Raw genomic sequence first — 16,320 nt, forward strand, 5'->3', positions numbered from 1 at the left:
GTCTGCTACAATTGGTCTGAAACGAGGATTTGTTTTGTTTTTATGAATTTTAGGTAATGAGTAAAAAACCGGGGTAACGGGAAATTTTCTGGTGAGAAACTCACTTGCGTGTTCAGTAATCCATTCCATTTCCAAAGCTTTGTCCATGATCTTCTTAACTACTTATTTGATGGATAATATAGGGTCAGAGTCCAAAACCAAATAGGTTCCTTGGTCATTTAACAAGTTTAAACATCCTTTGTTGTAGAATTCAGTGTCCATTAGTACCAAAGCTCCCCCTTTATCTGCTGGTTTCAGATTAATGGATGAGTCCTCAGCTAATTCTTTGATTATTTTTAGTTGGTGTTTTCTGATGTTCACTTTGTTGGAGGATGTATATTTAATACATCTAAGATCTTTCTTTGTTTTCAAGTTGAAAAGGTTAATAGTCGGATGGTTGATTTGAGGATAGAATGAGCTTTTATTTCTTAATTCCAAGTAATCTGACGACTTCTTCTTTTCAGTAATTTCAGGAAGTGAATCAAAAAATACTTTCAATTCCATTTTTCTTATTAGCTTAAACAAGTTCACTTTTTCATCAAACACTGTGGTGTTATTAGTTGGAATGAATGATAAACCCAGATTGAGAGTGTCAACCTGAGTTTTTGTTAACTGTTTAGACAAGATGTTTACGACTATTGAATCCATTACTTATTTTTCGTTCTTTGTTAAGGTATTCGAAGAATAGATTAAGTTCTTCTTCGATTCCTTGCCAGATTCCAAAAATGTCGTCAATAAAACGTTTCCAACAGATGATTTTGTTTTTCCATGGGTCTTTGTTAAGCACGTATGTGTTCTGAGCTTAAAACCCTCATTTTATACCCTAAAGATTCGCACCTACCCAAATTGACAAAAGAACTGACTAACATCAGATGAGCTTATCCCACACCAAGGGAACAGACACTTACTTGTACCTAGCCTTAAATCTCATTTATTACCTCCCATGATCAGGTATTACAATATATATTTTTTTAAACCTAGTCCCAGACAACTAGTCTACCAGTAAGGGCATTCCACCGTAATTCACCTTATGCTGCTGTTGACTCAGCAGGACCTAGTTCACATGAACAGGCGAGGAACTTACCTTTTAGCTCCTTACACCTTTATGTTTCTCAAAAACATCACGTTTGCATATTTTACAATAACTGTGAAATAAATTAACACATTATTTTGTAATACAACATGTAAAAAGGAAGAGCACTGATTTTGGCTCATCCACATGATTTAAAACCAAAAACAGAGCTTATCCGCTTTCACGGGGTTTGTTGACATAGTGATGTCATCCACACACGTTACGTGATGACATCACGATCAAAACGCCATAAAATCGGCCATTTTTTCTAACATGACATACATCCGGCGCTGCATCTTGGTTGCAGAGTCCACATCCGCACAGGGACCTTGATCAGAACTAGTAAGTATTGAATCTAGAACTTAGATATTTCTTACATATGGGGCTAATCTTAAAGATTGCACATCTCACCGTGAGTCTATGTATCTCTAGGTGTACGGGCGCTAGATCTTTGACATTTGGTAACCAGACCAGGAACAACACACTGGGCTTGTAAAGCGGACTGAACCCTCGAATTTCCACCAGAACGCATTACTCGTTTTTAGTAAGTGTTTATTTTCACTTAGAATTGATCTTGTTAATTGCATGTGACTATCATGCTTAATGTTTCTCATTGCATGTAAATGACTACAAAAAGTGTTTGTAGAACTTCCGCTCATATTCTAGAACAATACTTTACATAATTGACCATTAACATCAAGACGAGGCTATTCATAGAATATATTTCTTAAATAAGAACATGACCATCATTAGCTTATAAATGTAAGTCTAATTAAGCAATAAATGTTTTTAGATAACTCCTGGAGAACACTGAGAACATATCCATTCTCACTTTTGGTCACCATTATGGAGGAAAACGTCCTTCTACCCATCCCTTAAAGAAAGAAGAACAGGGTAAGCACATTCTCCACTTTATTGCACCCTTATTGGGAAGATTTACTCGTAGGGAGTTAGACTAATAAGAGTGACTGTGCAAAAGGGTGTTTTTAAGGCATTTAGCCTGGATGACAAATAATCAGACTTACCTTGAAACTATTCACCACTGATGAAGAACCTTGTGTTGTTTTTGTCATTTACTCTACTTCAGTGATGCATTTACATTTATTGACTCCACTGTAAGATTGTATGACTCTGAAATCTGATGGTTCTTTTTCTTCCAATGTTGATGACTTTGATGGTCAAAACCTCTGTTTTATAAGTGAAATGAAAATCTTATGTGATAAGCAGTAAAAAATGTTTAGTGACTTTGAGTTTACTATCCTTATCTAATTGAGAATATTATCTAATTTGTTTTTCTACTAGATTGAAAATTTGAATAGCATAATACAGCCCCTGAAGAAGAGAACCAATTCTCGAAATGCTTTGGGCCAGTTGTCTTGAAATAATAAATCCTGTACCAATCAAACAATCAAGTTATAAGTTGTGTTTGTTCACAAAAAGAAAATGTCATCATTACTTTATCTAATGACCAGACTATGCTACGTCTAAACCTATTTCATGAATTGAATGTCTAAATATTGTTCTCAGGAAATATAAAGAAAATTGCATTACTCAACCTTTAAAAATTTGGCTATAGATCCCCAGACAGTGTGCAGGGGACAGGAGTTCCCTAATTGGGAACTTATTTTGCTCACTCTTGATCAGAAGAACACAGACTTACACTACGAAAATTACACTGTCCACCAGTCCGACACAGGGTCCAATTCAAGGCATTATGTATAACCCAAAGCAACATCTAGGGTAAGGAGGGGCCCTTTTCATACAGAACAAAATCCACAAATACAAACTGAGGCCACATAGATCTGCCAAGACCCCCTTATATCTGATGGCACCAAACAACATACAATTTCAGGGAGGCTCCTCTTTTGCCGTGATGGTGACGAAACTCTGAAACATCCTAACTATTAGAATTAATATCTTCAAGACCACCTTTCCATTAGACAATCACTCAAAACATGGCCAATTCTGAGAACAGGCAAAGAATAGACGCCCATGTGATCCCAAGAAGAAATCACAGCCCAGCATTTTGAATATTAGAGACATAATATTTGAAAAGCAGAATAGAAAAATACCGCCTGTTGAACTGCCCTCTGAGAGCTACCAGTAAACCTAATAGAATAGGGAGTAAGCTGTTAATTGCTAGATCTGATATTCTATACTGCTTTAGTATGTGCTAGCCTGTATCAGGATCTGCAAGGAGCCCTCTGACACACCTCATCACAATATATGTGATAACACTATCCATCCCGTATGCCAGTGGATGCCATTGGTTCATTTAAAGCTATCTCGCACTGCAAGGTGATATGCCAGGCCAGGCTCCGCTGCATTAAGCTAAAGCAGGTGTTGACATAAGAACAGACCCAGACAACAAACATCACATTAATAAAGCACTCTAAACTTTCCAACCATATCAACCACCCACTTGCTCAGCTTGTGAACTTGGTACCTTAGGCACTAGTTTATATGCAAGAGGGGTTTGCGGGGTCCAACATTCATGTGTGTGGCCTGGAAGGTTTGTACCAGGGTAACTTACAAAAGCAAATACACATGCTTCGGTCAGAGGGCTATGGAGGACTACATCAACCTCTCAACTGTGTCCAAAGCCAGTGTCTTATATTTTATGTCATATTTGACCTGCACTGATCGCAGGATTGGTTAATGTAAACACTATCTGTGTGCTAATGCAGCCCTGCTCAAGAGGGATGAGAATATTGTCTCATTGCATATTGATGCCATTAAACACACCTTTGATATCCTGCTACATCTTTCTCCTTTATTAGAAATACATGGCAAACAATCAAACTCATTTTGAAAACCCAACAAGAATTTTGTTTTGATATTCTTTTCATTTGAAGCTCTCTCTTACAAACTGCAAGTGCCAATGATCATACAAGATCGCTCTTTGATTTATGTCTTATAGTTGCACTCCAAACTATTACTATCAATTGGAAAAATCTACCACGTGTTCATTATAATTGTTGGTGGAATAATATTTGTAATATTCATAGGTTAGAAAATTGTATGGCTTCTTCTTTCGGCTCTACTATGCAAACATACGTTGAAATGGCAACTTTTTCTTGACTTTTTATTTAATGCAAATTAATATTAATGCTATCACTATATATCCCTTTATTCTCTCCCTTCCATACCCTGTATTTTTGTCATGTCCTGTCTGTCATGTGAGTTGTGTTTTGTTCGTTATTGTTATATTACCCACTTCCCAATCTTTCTTAAAACATTTTGAAAGCTTATTGGATTCATTTAGTTATACATGCCAGGCATTAATATAAGTCATATCAAATGTCCTAAATAATCTTGTTCATACATTATGTATATGCTTTGACATTCTTTCTTGTTTATCATTAATGATTATCAAGTGTCATGCATGTTAACTTCTCACAATAAAATCTTTTGAAACACAAAAAAAGAAATACACCCTGTCAATGGGATTTGAATTAGGTTCTAGGTTCTCTTATGAAGAAGCCCTTTGTGCCTATGACTTCCTGCAAGCTTATTTTTTTCTCTCCTTTGAGTGCTTTTTTAGTGTTGGTTACTTCGGCTACAAATGTGAATGTGTTGGCGGCTACATCTCGGAGGGACATTTTTATGCTTTTCATGCTGATTTAGTTGTTTTAAAGACAGTTTCCCCTTTTATACCTAAAGTCCTATCTGATTTCCATTTGAACCATTACGTTGACATAACTCTTTTTCAGTCTAGGCCACACAGTTCACCAGAAGAAGAGGCTGTGCATAACTTGAATATGGCAACGACTTTAAAGTTGTATGTGGACAGGAGAGGACCTTTTACTGGTCAGACAAATCTGTGATACTCATGGTGGTGGTGCACCTGGACTTAAAACCGCCAATGGCACCATTGTCAGATGGAATGTGTGTTGCATTTCTAAATCAGACACTTTGTATGCTCTACCTGTTTTCAAAAGGCTACAGGATTATTCCATCAGATCTAAACCAACATCTGTTGCTTTCCAAAGGCATGAGCCGATCACTGATGCCTGAGGAGCAGCCAAGTGGGTCCCACGTCCCAACTATTATAATTCTGCAGGACCTGCTGGCCGAACAGACATCTGTGGGCACCATTGTACAACAGTACAATGAACTCTGATTCATTCAAAACCCCGGCAGGAAAGGAATAGTGAATACATTAATACATCTGGGACTCATCACCATGGCAGTGTCGGAACTAATTTGTCCCTCCCTAACTGTCCTTACTTTACTAATCCTACTTGCATTCATGCCTCTTCTTTAATAGCTTTTTCGTTTCCTATGGAAGTCTCATGTTTCTCTGCAGTTCCTAGAAGACTGTACACTTGTTTTCTTGATGTTTCTTCTCTCTAGTTATCCTTATCCATGTACATTTATGCAGAGGGAATAATTCCCAGGGAGACAATCCTTGATGCCCAAGGGAGTAGTGTCTCTCAGACACTGATCACTATTCTCATCTGTGAGTGGGGAGCCTTAGGAGAAAGTTCTCGGCATACAAGAGAGTAGTGTCTCTCAGAGGTTGATATCAATATGCTCGTCAGTGGCAGCAGACTATCTTTCACACTCATATGCATAGAGGACTGCATGTATGAACTGCACTCCAGGTACTGAAGACCTCCTAACTAAGAGTCTCTTAGATTTAACTATTCATGCGTTGGGAAGACTGCGTACATGTGATGCTAGTTATGAGTAGTATCTCAGTAGGTCCACTGAAAGGGTTGAGACCAGCAGAGTCTGACTAGTGAGGCGTTCTTTGGCTTTCGCCTCCTTCATGAACAAGTGGAATAAAGCAGAGATGAAGGAGAGAACTGGAGCACCTAAGGATCCCCCAAGTGTTCATTAAAAAAGTTTATTCTCAAAGGCTGCAAATGGATGGGCAGCCCTGATTTATGGTGCACCCTTCTGTATAACCATGGATCATGTCCATCAAAGTCTTCCACATCAAAACACCAAATTCAACAAGTAGATTGCACGCACCAGGCCCAAGCTGAAGAGGGCTGATGGCAAAGAACCTCCTCAGGCAATGACTTGATGAAAGGCAGCTATAGAATCCCCAGCAAGGTTTGATATTGCCTAATGGAAGTTAGCTGGACCTCCCCCACCACATTGGAACAGGGTAGCCATTGTTTCCTGAAGCATTTCTGTTAATGAACATCTAAGGTCATTTTCAAATACCAACGTATCATTAAGCCTATGCGATTATTCCCATCAGACCCCTTGCCCCTCCTCAGACTCTCCCTGGGGAAAACACCTCCCTATCCTGTGCAGAACCACCGCTTGCCTGACACCATTGACCCAAAGCCGATTTCTGGAGGACTCGACTGTGGATAGAGACCATTAAGCACCAGATGTTTTTAAAACTGTATTGCTTCCAGATGGGTTACTTCTTTCGGCTATAAAATACTACAAAACTTTGTTTGAAAACAGCTGGCATATGCTGTCCCCAACAAGTTGCAAAGGTTGGAGAACATCTGTACGAAAAAGCAATTAAAAATGACCTTTCTCTGTCTAACAACTCCCTTGCAGTTTTCCTCTCCTACATATTCCGGTCAGTCGGGTGGACAATTACATAATGAAGTGATGCTCCTGGGCATATGAATGGAGGCACGAGTACCAGGTATTCAGAAGTTCTAAATTGTATAGCTGCCAGGTGCACGATCCTCAGAGTATGTCTGTCATACTATGTCAGGAAGGACAAGCCAAGGAGCGGTGACCGCATATTCCACGAATGCCTAAGCTGCTATACAGCTCTCCATGCTGAGGTGTCGCAGAAGAGCATTTGCACAACTGCACCTGAAGGCATACCCAACAAATTCACAAAACATTACTGCATCAATATACACTTCAGTGGAGTCATTAGTGGGATGTCAGGCTCTCCAGCTGTCCCTTGTTATAACTTTATGCTCTATTCAAAGCCTATATATCTATGAAACATCCAGTGATGTAAAATAATGAGCTACCTACCTGTAAGAGTAGTTCTAATAGATTGTGTCCTGCCACGGATTCCTCATCTTTGATATATCGATGCCTGCTTTCAGATCTCTGAAACAAATTCCTGACATCAGGGGGCGCCGTGCGACTTCAGCATTGACATACCTTGGCACTCTCCATCCTCACGTGATGTTGATAATGGTATAAAAAGCTTGCACTGTGCCCCATTGCTTCCATTCTGTTTTTCCGCATGCTCTCGGAACACTGTCGATCGCCTCTGACTTTCTGCGACACTTGTCGATTGTTTTCTTGAGAAAGACATCTACCCCGAAACCGGATCCCACCATGTCTCCTAAGACTGGCAGGTATACCAATAAATCCTCAACCTGTGCGCCTAAGAGACAGAGTCAAAGGTCTTTGGTAAAAGCTTCCAGCACTGCGTCGACTCAGTTGGCCGCTGGAGCTTCTTCAATACTTGTAGCTGCTTTGTCCTCTTCATTAAGAGACTTCCATGACAAGAGAAGCCCCGACATAGTGTTCGACATCCATGTACGCGCCTCAATGGCGTACTGACTTATTCAATCATTTAGATCCATATATGAAGAAGTCAACTATCAAACTCCCAGAGGAATTAATTTCAGAGGTGAAAAGGATGGTGAAATTTGTCTCTAATCATTGGGACGCCAGTGGACTTGACAGCTCCCCTGAAATCGACTTCAAGCAACCCAAGATGTACAGGATTAACTAGTGTTTTGGATTTTGAAGGGCATAACCCAATATGACCTTACTGACATGCTACACAAAGGTCCCTCAAAGAAACATGTTACCCATTCATGGAGCCCTGATAGATCCATTACTGCAATTATGGAAAAAGCCAGGGTTTGCGTCAGCAGTCAGCAAGGATCCGGTGAGTAAATACAGACCATCTTCCATATGGTATTACCCAAATTATTTTCGTTTACAATTGTTCGAATGAACAATTGACCGAATTTAAAGGGTCACAATTGACCTTTTCACAATTGACCGTATATATATATATATATATATGGGTTTGGCGTTGGGTGGGGGGTTGTGGGGGGTTCCCCCCACATATATGTTACAATTGACATTCACAATTCGGTCAATTGTGAAAAGGTCAATTGTAATTCGAACAGTTGTAAAACGAACAATTCGTATACAACCTTCCATATATGTGGCGTTTCTATCAAAACATCCAGCTTCAGAAAGTCTTGTGGTTCAGGCATCAATTTCAACATCAAAGGCTTCTGCATACCCTACCCTGCAACCGTATAGAGATCACAAAAGAAATGATGCTCTAGCAAGAAAGGTATTTTCTGTGGGAAGTATGGCTTGAAGGCAGTCCACGCCTCTTGTGCTCTGGCAAAGTATTCTTACACTCTTTGGACCATTATATAAGAATCAGCCAAAAACATACCTGAAGGTGAAATGAGGGACGGTTTTCTCAATCTCATCACTGCTAGAAAAGAAGCATCATTCCAATCCCTTCAGTTGGGTTTGGACACAGCTGACTGGGTGAGTAGGTCCATGGGATCCAATACTGTCATTATGCATTTTACATGGCTAAGAAAATCGGGTTTTGTGCTTGATGTTCAGGCTAGGCTTTTAGATGTGCCATTTGACTGAGCAAATTTGTTTGGTGCTAAAGTGGTTGGCAGCTTGGAAAAGCTTCAAGCCTCCAAGGCTGCTGCTAAATCCCTTTGAGCAGCGATCAGATGAAAGCAGCAACAGGCTCCCTCACAGGGTTGGAAAGAGAAGCCTTTTCGTTGCTTATCTTCCGTCAACCACAATATCAGAGGACAGACCACGCAGAGGCAAGGACAAAGAAAATTCCACTGTCCTTCTAGAGGACGTGATGGGAAAGCTGGCCAAACAGCCATTTCTTCTTTACCCTCAACTGCACCCGCCATTACTTGGGATGTATAAGTAGTTCAAATAGTATCCCAGGGCTGCTGCCTTCCCCTCCTAAAGAGACCTCCAGATTGGCCACCAAGCCATTATTGGCAAACTCCAGATCCACTTCTTCAGGGGGATATTTTCTCTGTGCTGGAGAAAGGTGCTATAGAGAAGGTACCAACAGTGAAACTGAACAAAGGTTGGTATTCTACTTGGCACCCAAGTAAGACAGAAGACTGCGACACATCTTGGACTTGAGGCGCTTGAACAAGTTCCATAGTAAAGACACATTCAAGTTGATCACTCTTTTGCAGATCCCCCAGGCCCTTCAGCTCGAGGACTGGTTGGTGTCACTCGATCTCCAGGATGCTTACTTTCATGTGCCTATTCATCCAAAACACAGAAGGTACCTTAGATGTGTAATGAAACGTACTCCCCGTTGGTTTTGAGTGCTTCCTTTTGGGCTCACCTCTGCCTCAAGGTTCTTCATCAAGTTGATGTCGGTAGTGGCAGCGAGTCTGAGGAGAGGTGGATTCACATCTTCCCTTACTTAGATGACTGGCTGATCAGAGCAGGCTCTGGAACATCTCAAAAGCACCTGCTACTTTCTTCACAGAGTGGGCTTCTCCCTCAACTTTAAGAAGCCTCATGCGACTCCTTCCCAAGTGCTTCAATTCATCAGAGCAATCCTGGACTCGTCCTTGTGGAGTGCTTTCCATCCTGAGTTAAGGGCTATCCCGCAGATGGTCATGACATTTCAGACTGCCCAATATCTATGGGCCTGCGAATTCTTAAGGTTGCTGGGCCTCATGTCATCCTGCATCTTCCTGGTGCTGGCACATCTGGGAATTAGGCCACTCCATTGGGCTCTCAGGTCTCAGTTGTCTCAGTTCTCAGTGAGGATGAGGGACCTGCTTCAAGTCCTTAGCTGGGTAGCACAGGATCTCCTGTGGTGGGCCCACAGAGAGAACATGATGGCCGGAGAACCTTTTTGGCAGCCATGGACGGAGATCACTGTAGTCGTGGATGCCTCCCTCAAGGGCTGGTGCACACAACTGAACAACCTGACAATCGGCAGACCAACAGAAACAAGACTATACATAAACCTGTTAGAGTTGAGGGTGATCAGCCTGGTGCTGATGGCGTTCCTGCCATCCATCCAGGGAAAGTACGTCCTCATAGTGACAGACACCATGGTGGCCATGCATTACCTCAAGAAGAGAGGTGATGTATGGTCACTACCACTGTGCAAGGAGGCAATGCAGCTCTGGCTTTGGACTCTGTAAAAGGTGATCTTCTTGTCAGCAGTTCATTTAGCCGAGAAGGAAAATACGACGGTGGACACAATGAGCAGGCCGTTTTTGATCTCCCATGAGTGGGAGTTTGCCCAGGATGTCCTTCTAGCGATCTTCGCCCTCTGGGGTACCTCTCAATTGGATCTGTTTGTGTCCAGTTCTAACACAAAATGCAGTCTGTTCTGCTCTAGGGAATTCCTTCAGAGAGGAACACTGGGGGACATATTCATAGTGGATTGGAATTTCCCACTCCTCTGTGTGCCAGTCCCCGTCATTCCCCAAGTACTCAGGTGGTTGATTAACACCATGATCCTAATTGTACTGGATTGGGCTAGGAGAATGTGGTACATGGACATGTCCATCTGCCCTCCAATTCGTTTTACCAAGTGAGTAGGCCTACTCTCGCAGGAAGGAGGTCTCCGTCCATATCCAGGAATCAGAAAGTTGAACCTTCAGGCCTGGTTTCTGAAAGGCTGAGGTTCAAGGATCCTATCCTCTGGAAGATATTAGGGGGTTGTTGCTTTCAGCCAGAAGGCCAGCAACGTAGGCTCTTTACATCTGCCGTTGGAATAGGTTTTGCAGCTGGTGCAGGTTAAAGGATCTAGATCCTTTCTCATGTAACATGTCTGAGGTCCTTTCTTTTTTTTGCTTCACCTAGCTCAGGAGGGTTTGCAGGTGACTACAGTGAAAGGGTACTTGGCTGCACTATCTTTAAATGCACTCCGGATGAAGGCTCCTACTTTTAAATCCCTATTGTGATGCAGTTTCTAAAAGGGTTAACAAACATCTTTCCACCAGTCCCCTTTTTGGTACCAACCTGGGATTTAAATCTGGTTCTTATATTTACAATGGGAGCTCCCTTTGAGACGTTGCATTCCTGTCTTCTCAGACTTTTGACTTGAAAGACAATATTCATGGTGGCTATTACTTCTGCACTAAGGGTTAGTGAACTGCAAGCCCTATCTTGCAAACCACCATTTACAATAGTCACTAAGAATAAGGTAGTTATTAGGGTATGCCCTTCCTTCCTTCCCAAAGTGGTATCAGAATTTCACTTGTCACAAAAAATGGCATTACTGGCATTCTATCATCCACCTCATCGTTAAAAGAGGAAAGATGCACAGACTGGACCTGAAGACGGCTCTTGTTTTTTTATTTCTGGAATAGCCAAATTTACACAGGATGAACAGTAACTCGTCGGCTATACTGGCACAAGCTGGGAATGCCAGTGACCAAGCACACTTTATATAGATGGATCATACATTGCATCTCAGAATCCTATTTGATAGCAGCGAAGGAAGCTCATGAAACACTAAGGACTCACTCTTCCAGAGGAGTAGCAACCTCTTCTGCTTTACAAAGAGGAGTTCCAGTGCAGGACATCGGTCCAGTTTCAACTTGGTCATCCCTGCACACGTTTTTGAAACATTACTGTTTGGACACTCTGTCGAGTGAGGATGTTTGTTTTGGAACAGCGGTCCTCCACAGCATCGGGGCGTAGAAATGATGCAAGTTCAGTCTCCTGCAGCCATGAATTCATCCTTCAGTCAGGGTGAAAATTGAAAATTTCAACCTACTAGGGGATAATATTACTTGAGATGGGAAAGCCACCAGTGTGAAAAACCAAAGGGTGTCTCACGTACTAGTCCCCGGGGATCTCTCTCTCAGGTGGCCAGGTCACGGCCATCGCCTTTGGATCCAGACCCTGGGGGTGGACCAGTCCGGGAGGATCACCTGGGTTGAAGGGTCTTTGGGGAGTGAGGGTGAGGCAACCGATGGTGAGACACAGTATTCCCCCCCTTTCCCGTACCCATGCTACATCCAATTTTATAGGATCCTCCAACCTCCCATCCTTCCCCCCCCCTCCTTCCTACACAAACACTGGGCCGAGGAAGAGGGTGACTGAGAGTAAAAAGGCTAACACTTACATATCTCATTGGGCATGTCCTGCTAATCGGGTCAGGAAAAGTCAGGCACTTGACTTTAATCACATACATCTGATACACATTAGCTCTCCCTATACGGATAAAAGGCGGAACATAGAGACACACTCAGAGCAAGGTGGAACACGAGAAGGAGCAGAACTTTTGGGGCAAAGACAAACCTACTGGAGCAGGACGACCTATCGAGGGACTAGAGCAAAGGGTAGGGAAACCCTGAAGATCCCTGCAGGAGATCGTTGCTTCCAGGAAAATGTGAAGGAGACGCGGAGAAAGCCAAATCGCAGCCAAGAAGAAACCTGCATTGTGTTTCAAGGACGCCAGTGACCCTCCTGGGTGAACGATAGAGTTGGGGAGGTGAGGCCAAGCCTGTGATATTAACCTTGACTTGTGAATCAAAGCCACAGAGACAAGAAAGGAACGCACACATTCGGTGAGTTAGTTAAAGGCTGGTTTGTGTTAAGGAAAGATTGAAGCCGCAAACAGTGTATCTCACAACTGAAGGTTGCGCACATGCTGATGAGATGCAAAACAAAGCTAACCAGTGATAAACTTTTAAGTGGCTGATAACTGTGAAGCCAGTGATACAGTGTAGCGGAGTGGTCCGGCGAAAGGAAGTAACCCACTTGAAGTCTCTGCAAAATGTGACATGTTTTTGTTACAAAGCGGCAAAGTGAATGAACTCTGAAATGCGCAATGGTCAAGATTAACCCCGGCAAAAGGGGAAGAGAAAAGGTGAATGCTTGAAGAGAAATATTTCTTTGAACTTTTGTGCTTATGGTACTGAACTACCAAGACCAAGAGACACGGGGGCAAATAACATAAGAGTGTGAGCTGAAGAGAAAGTGGAAGTGGTCCTATAGAGGTCTATGTTAAAAGCCTTGCACATTTGAAAGTCTTTGACATCAGTAAAAGGTCCGAGCCCGACTGAGGGAGCCCGAATGAGGACCGGAAGTGTGATAGTTAGGGTAAGGGGACCCTTAACAAATGTGAGTTAAGCTTGGGGAAGGGAACACCTACAAGTGTTGTGATTGCAAGGTCCGAACATGACTGAGGGAGACCTATGTGAATTTTTTGTGAAAGGACCTTTGGAACGCTGGAATAAGTGACTTTAATGTAGAAGGCCAGGCGGGCCTCGATCCACATTTTTAACTGCCTTTATTTTGAGAACAAGCGTGTCATCCTGTCTACGGAGCCACCTTTCTCTGTGCTGTCCAAAGTGGGGAAGAGAGCTGACTCCGCCACTTTGATCCTTTATGTTATAACACTGATTTTCCTTTGCATACATACTTTAGACACTTTTTGAGAGATAATGCAGGCATTAGGTTTTGTTAGTATAGGCCATTTTGATTTGACAAAGACTGACTACTCCCGTCACAGCTATAAGGCACAGTAGAAGTTTCTCCAAATCCCACAAATCCAATAAAGGTTTTAAAACAAACATGTAACTTGTGTGTCTTTGTCATACCTGTGATACCATGTCTCCCTTACACCAGCCTATGGCTTATTTCTACTAGCCTACCGGAATGCCATTTGCCACTGTGTCCTCTCCTCCACTGAATCCAACGCCTCACTCCTTCGCACTGTTCCTTGCTCTGGCGGCAGGTGGTGGCTATAAAAAGTAATTCAGTTGGCGCATTGGGCTGTAGACCTGTAGACCTGTCCAAAGGTAGCTCTACCCCCTTCCTGCTCTTCAAGCATGCTGCCAGTGCTGTTCCTACCTTTACCGACTGTCTGAAAGTACTCCTACTACCTTCCTTTTCTTCAAGTACTCTGGTACTTAATTTGGCCCCTCCTACACCAGCCCCCAACATGCCTGCATACCAGCACCACTGCTAGCAGGATTCATGTCGGAACAGAGATGCAGAAACATGCACATGTACTGCATTGAGTTCTCAGAATATTTTCATATTTGCTTTTACTCTAACTTTAACTGTGTGACATAAAATTACAGACAGTCATTATTTAGTTATGGAGTGATGGGTCACCAATTTAAAGTGTGTTTATATTTAGTATAGATTATTCTGTAAGGGGATGCATTGGTTTTTAGATACATGTTATCACATTTTGGTGGAACTGGTTTGTGGGCCCATTGATGGTTTATTCAAAAATGTTAAAGCAAGTATTTCAGGAATAGGCATCTTTTTGGCAGTCATGGCATGAATGAAAAAACGTAACCATACGTTGCTTTGGATGATGTTAATACGAAACAACTAAATACAGCAAATTCTCGCTAGATCGACAGGATTCATACTAGATGACTTCCCAAGGACAATGGAAGAAGCCCAGTTTGTTGGCGAACATGGCCTCTTCCCTGACATTGCTGTCCTTCTGCAAGTTGAAGAAAATGATGTCTCGGACCGTCTTCTGCCTCCACGTTTGGCAAAATGGAAGGAGAGATATAGGAAAAAGGAGGAATACAAGCAGAAGTTGAAAGAAATGAAGAAAAAAATTAGGGTAATTCTTGGGTTTATTTATTTCAGCATAAACAATGTATGAATAATTGCATATTGCTGTTAGTTGTACAATGGATCATCTACAACATTTATGGGAAATGTTTGTATGTTAGCATTGTTTAGGTAATGAATGGCATGGAGGAGCAACAGCTCAGCTTTATCCAATGTAACCTGTAAACGCTCCCTGCTGTCTTATATACAAATTTTACTATAGTTTTAGGTACACATGGGTATTGTCCCCAGGCCTAAAATGACATATATTTGCGAACAACAATATAGAAAGCCTTTTTTTTCCAACGGGTAACCCACATGCACTCCGAATGGACAGGGTCCTTCAAAGAAATCTTCACTAAATTGAGCATATGTCAATATTACTGATCTTTAATCACTTTCTCACAAACAAAGAATGTTATACATTTAAACTATCGTCTTACACACAGGGAGTTACTTTGATACACATTACCTCCAACAACGGGTATAGTATCCTTCTGTTATCAGATATACTGTAACACACAAAACAGAAAAAGGAAGCTTCACTTGAGCTGATTTATTTATTACGCCATCAATGCAGCCCGAACACTCTCCCTGAAAAGGACACACTATCCTAGCCCTTAATGATGTTCCTCACCCTAGAGAGTGCTGGTGCACCGACTAAGAGCGGGGTACAGTTCTCACCCTGTTCCTACATGCGATGAGATGATTTTCACAATATGATTTTTCACAGAGATTGCATTCAACACAAATTTTTATTCTGGCCCAAACAAGTTAAAAAGTTGCAATTACGGGAAAGCATGTTTCCCGGCTGCACACTTAAGTCAAACAGACAGTTCACGTGGGACTGGACGTCAGAAATTGACAATTTATTTGCCCTCATTGAGGTATGTCTGGTTGGCCCAAGTGTAATGTGTAAAACATTTTAAGAATATAAATATCAAAAACACACTCTCGTCAAATGAAAATGCACCCGCTACTAAGCTCTTTCTTTGGAGTACATACACAATTAGATTGTGCGAGAGCACGTGATTCATACATAAAACAAATTACAATGTCTACAACATCAGTTCAATATTTCCAAACTGCACAAGTCCACTTGTGTCACTCTTAATCAGGTGACATCTATATTTCTGGTCGACCGGTTTCAATGATTGTCTTTTGTATATCATCTTCTTCAGGACCCATTATTTTGTCTTAGACCCAATCTGCATGCCCCTCAGAAAAGGAGTTTCGACATGTTCTATGGGGCAAAATAAGAGAAAGTCAAAATGACCTCTCTCATTTATGGGATAGAGTGTATGGCATTTATTACTGTTTCTCATATGTAGAATAATTCATTTTTCAATTTGCCAAAAAAGTTCAATTTGTGACATTAAAAAGGGGCTATTTCACCGCACCCCACCACCATTGAGTGTACGACATTATTTCATTACAGGTACTGATGATCATACCTGTCCATCTGTTATATGTGCAATGGAGTGGCACATTCGGTTTCAAGAGTTTTTGCACTTTCATTTAGTTAGATAAGGGCACCTATGTTGATACTTGATCTGTAACAAAAAGGGGCTCATGTTGTATTTCCTGTTAACATGATACAAGGACAGCCCTACAGAGTAGGGTGCACTATCCCCACTTTTTAGACATCTTCCAATTACCTGGCATCTTTTTTAGTTGTC

At 41.8% G+C, this 16,320-nt stretch overlaps 1 protein-coding gene across 3 annotated transcripts in view; it reads left to right on the forward strand.

Annotated features, from left to right (window-relative positions):
* Positions 1–16,320, forward strand: part of AK9 (adenylate kinase 9) — a 1,784,103-nt gene that overhangs the window by 1,140,701 nt on the left and 627,082 nt on the right. For all 3 annotated transcript variants that reach the window (XM_069606660.1, XM_069606662.1, XM_069606661.1), the window contains one exon: positions 14,432–14,651. In XM_069606660.1, coding sequence (XP_069462761.1) covers positions 14,432–14,651 — 220 coding nt within the window. The remainder of the gene's footprint in view (positions 1–14,431; positions 14,652–16,320) is intronic.

This window comes from Ambystoma mexicanum, chromosome 4p (assembly GCF_040938575.1).
Source record: "Ambystoma mexicanum isolate Mex_15411 chromosome 4p, UKY_AmexF1_1, whole genome shotgun sequence".
NCBI classification, from domain to species: Eukaryota; Metazoa; Chordata; class Amphibia; order Caudata; family Ambystomatidae; genus Ambystoma; species Ambystoma mexicanum.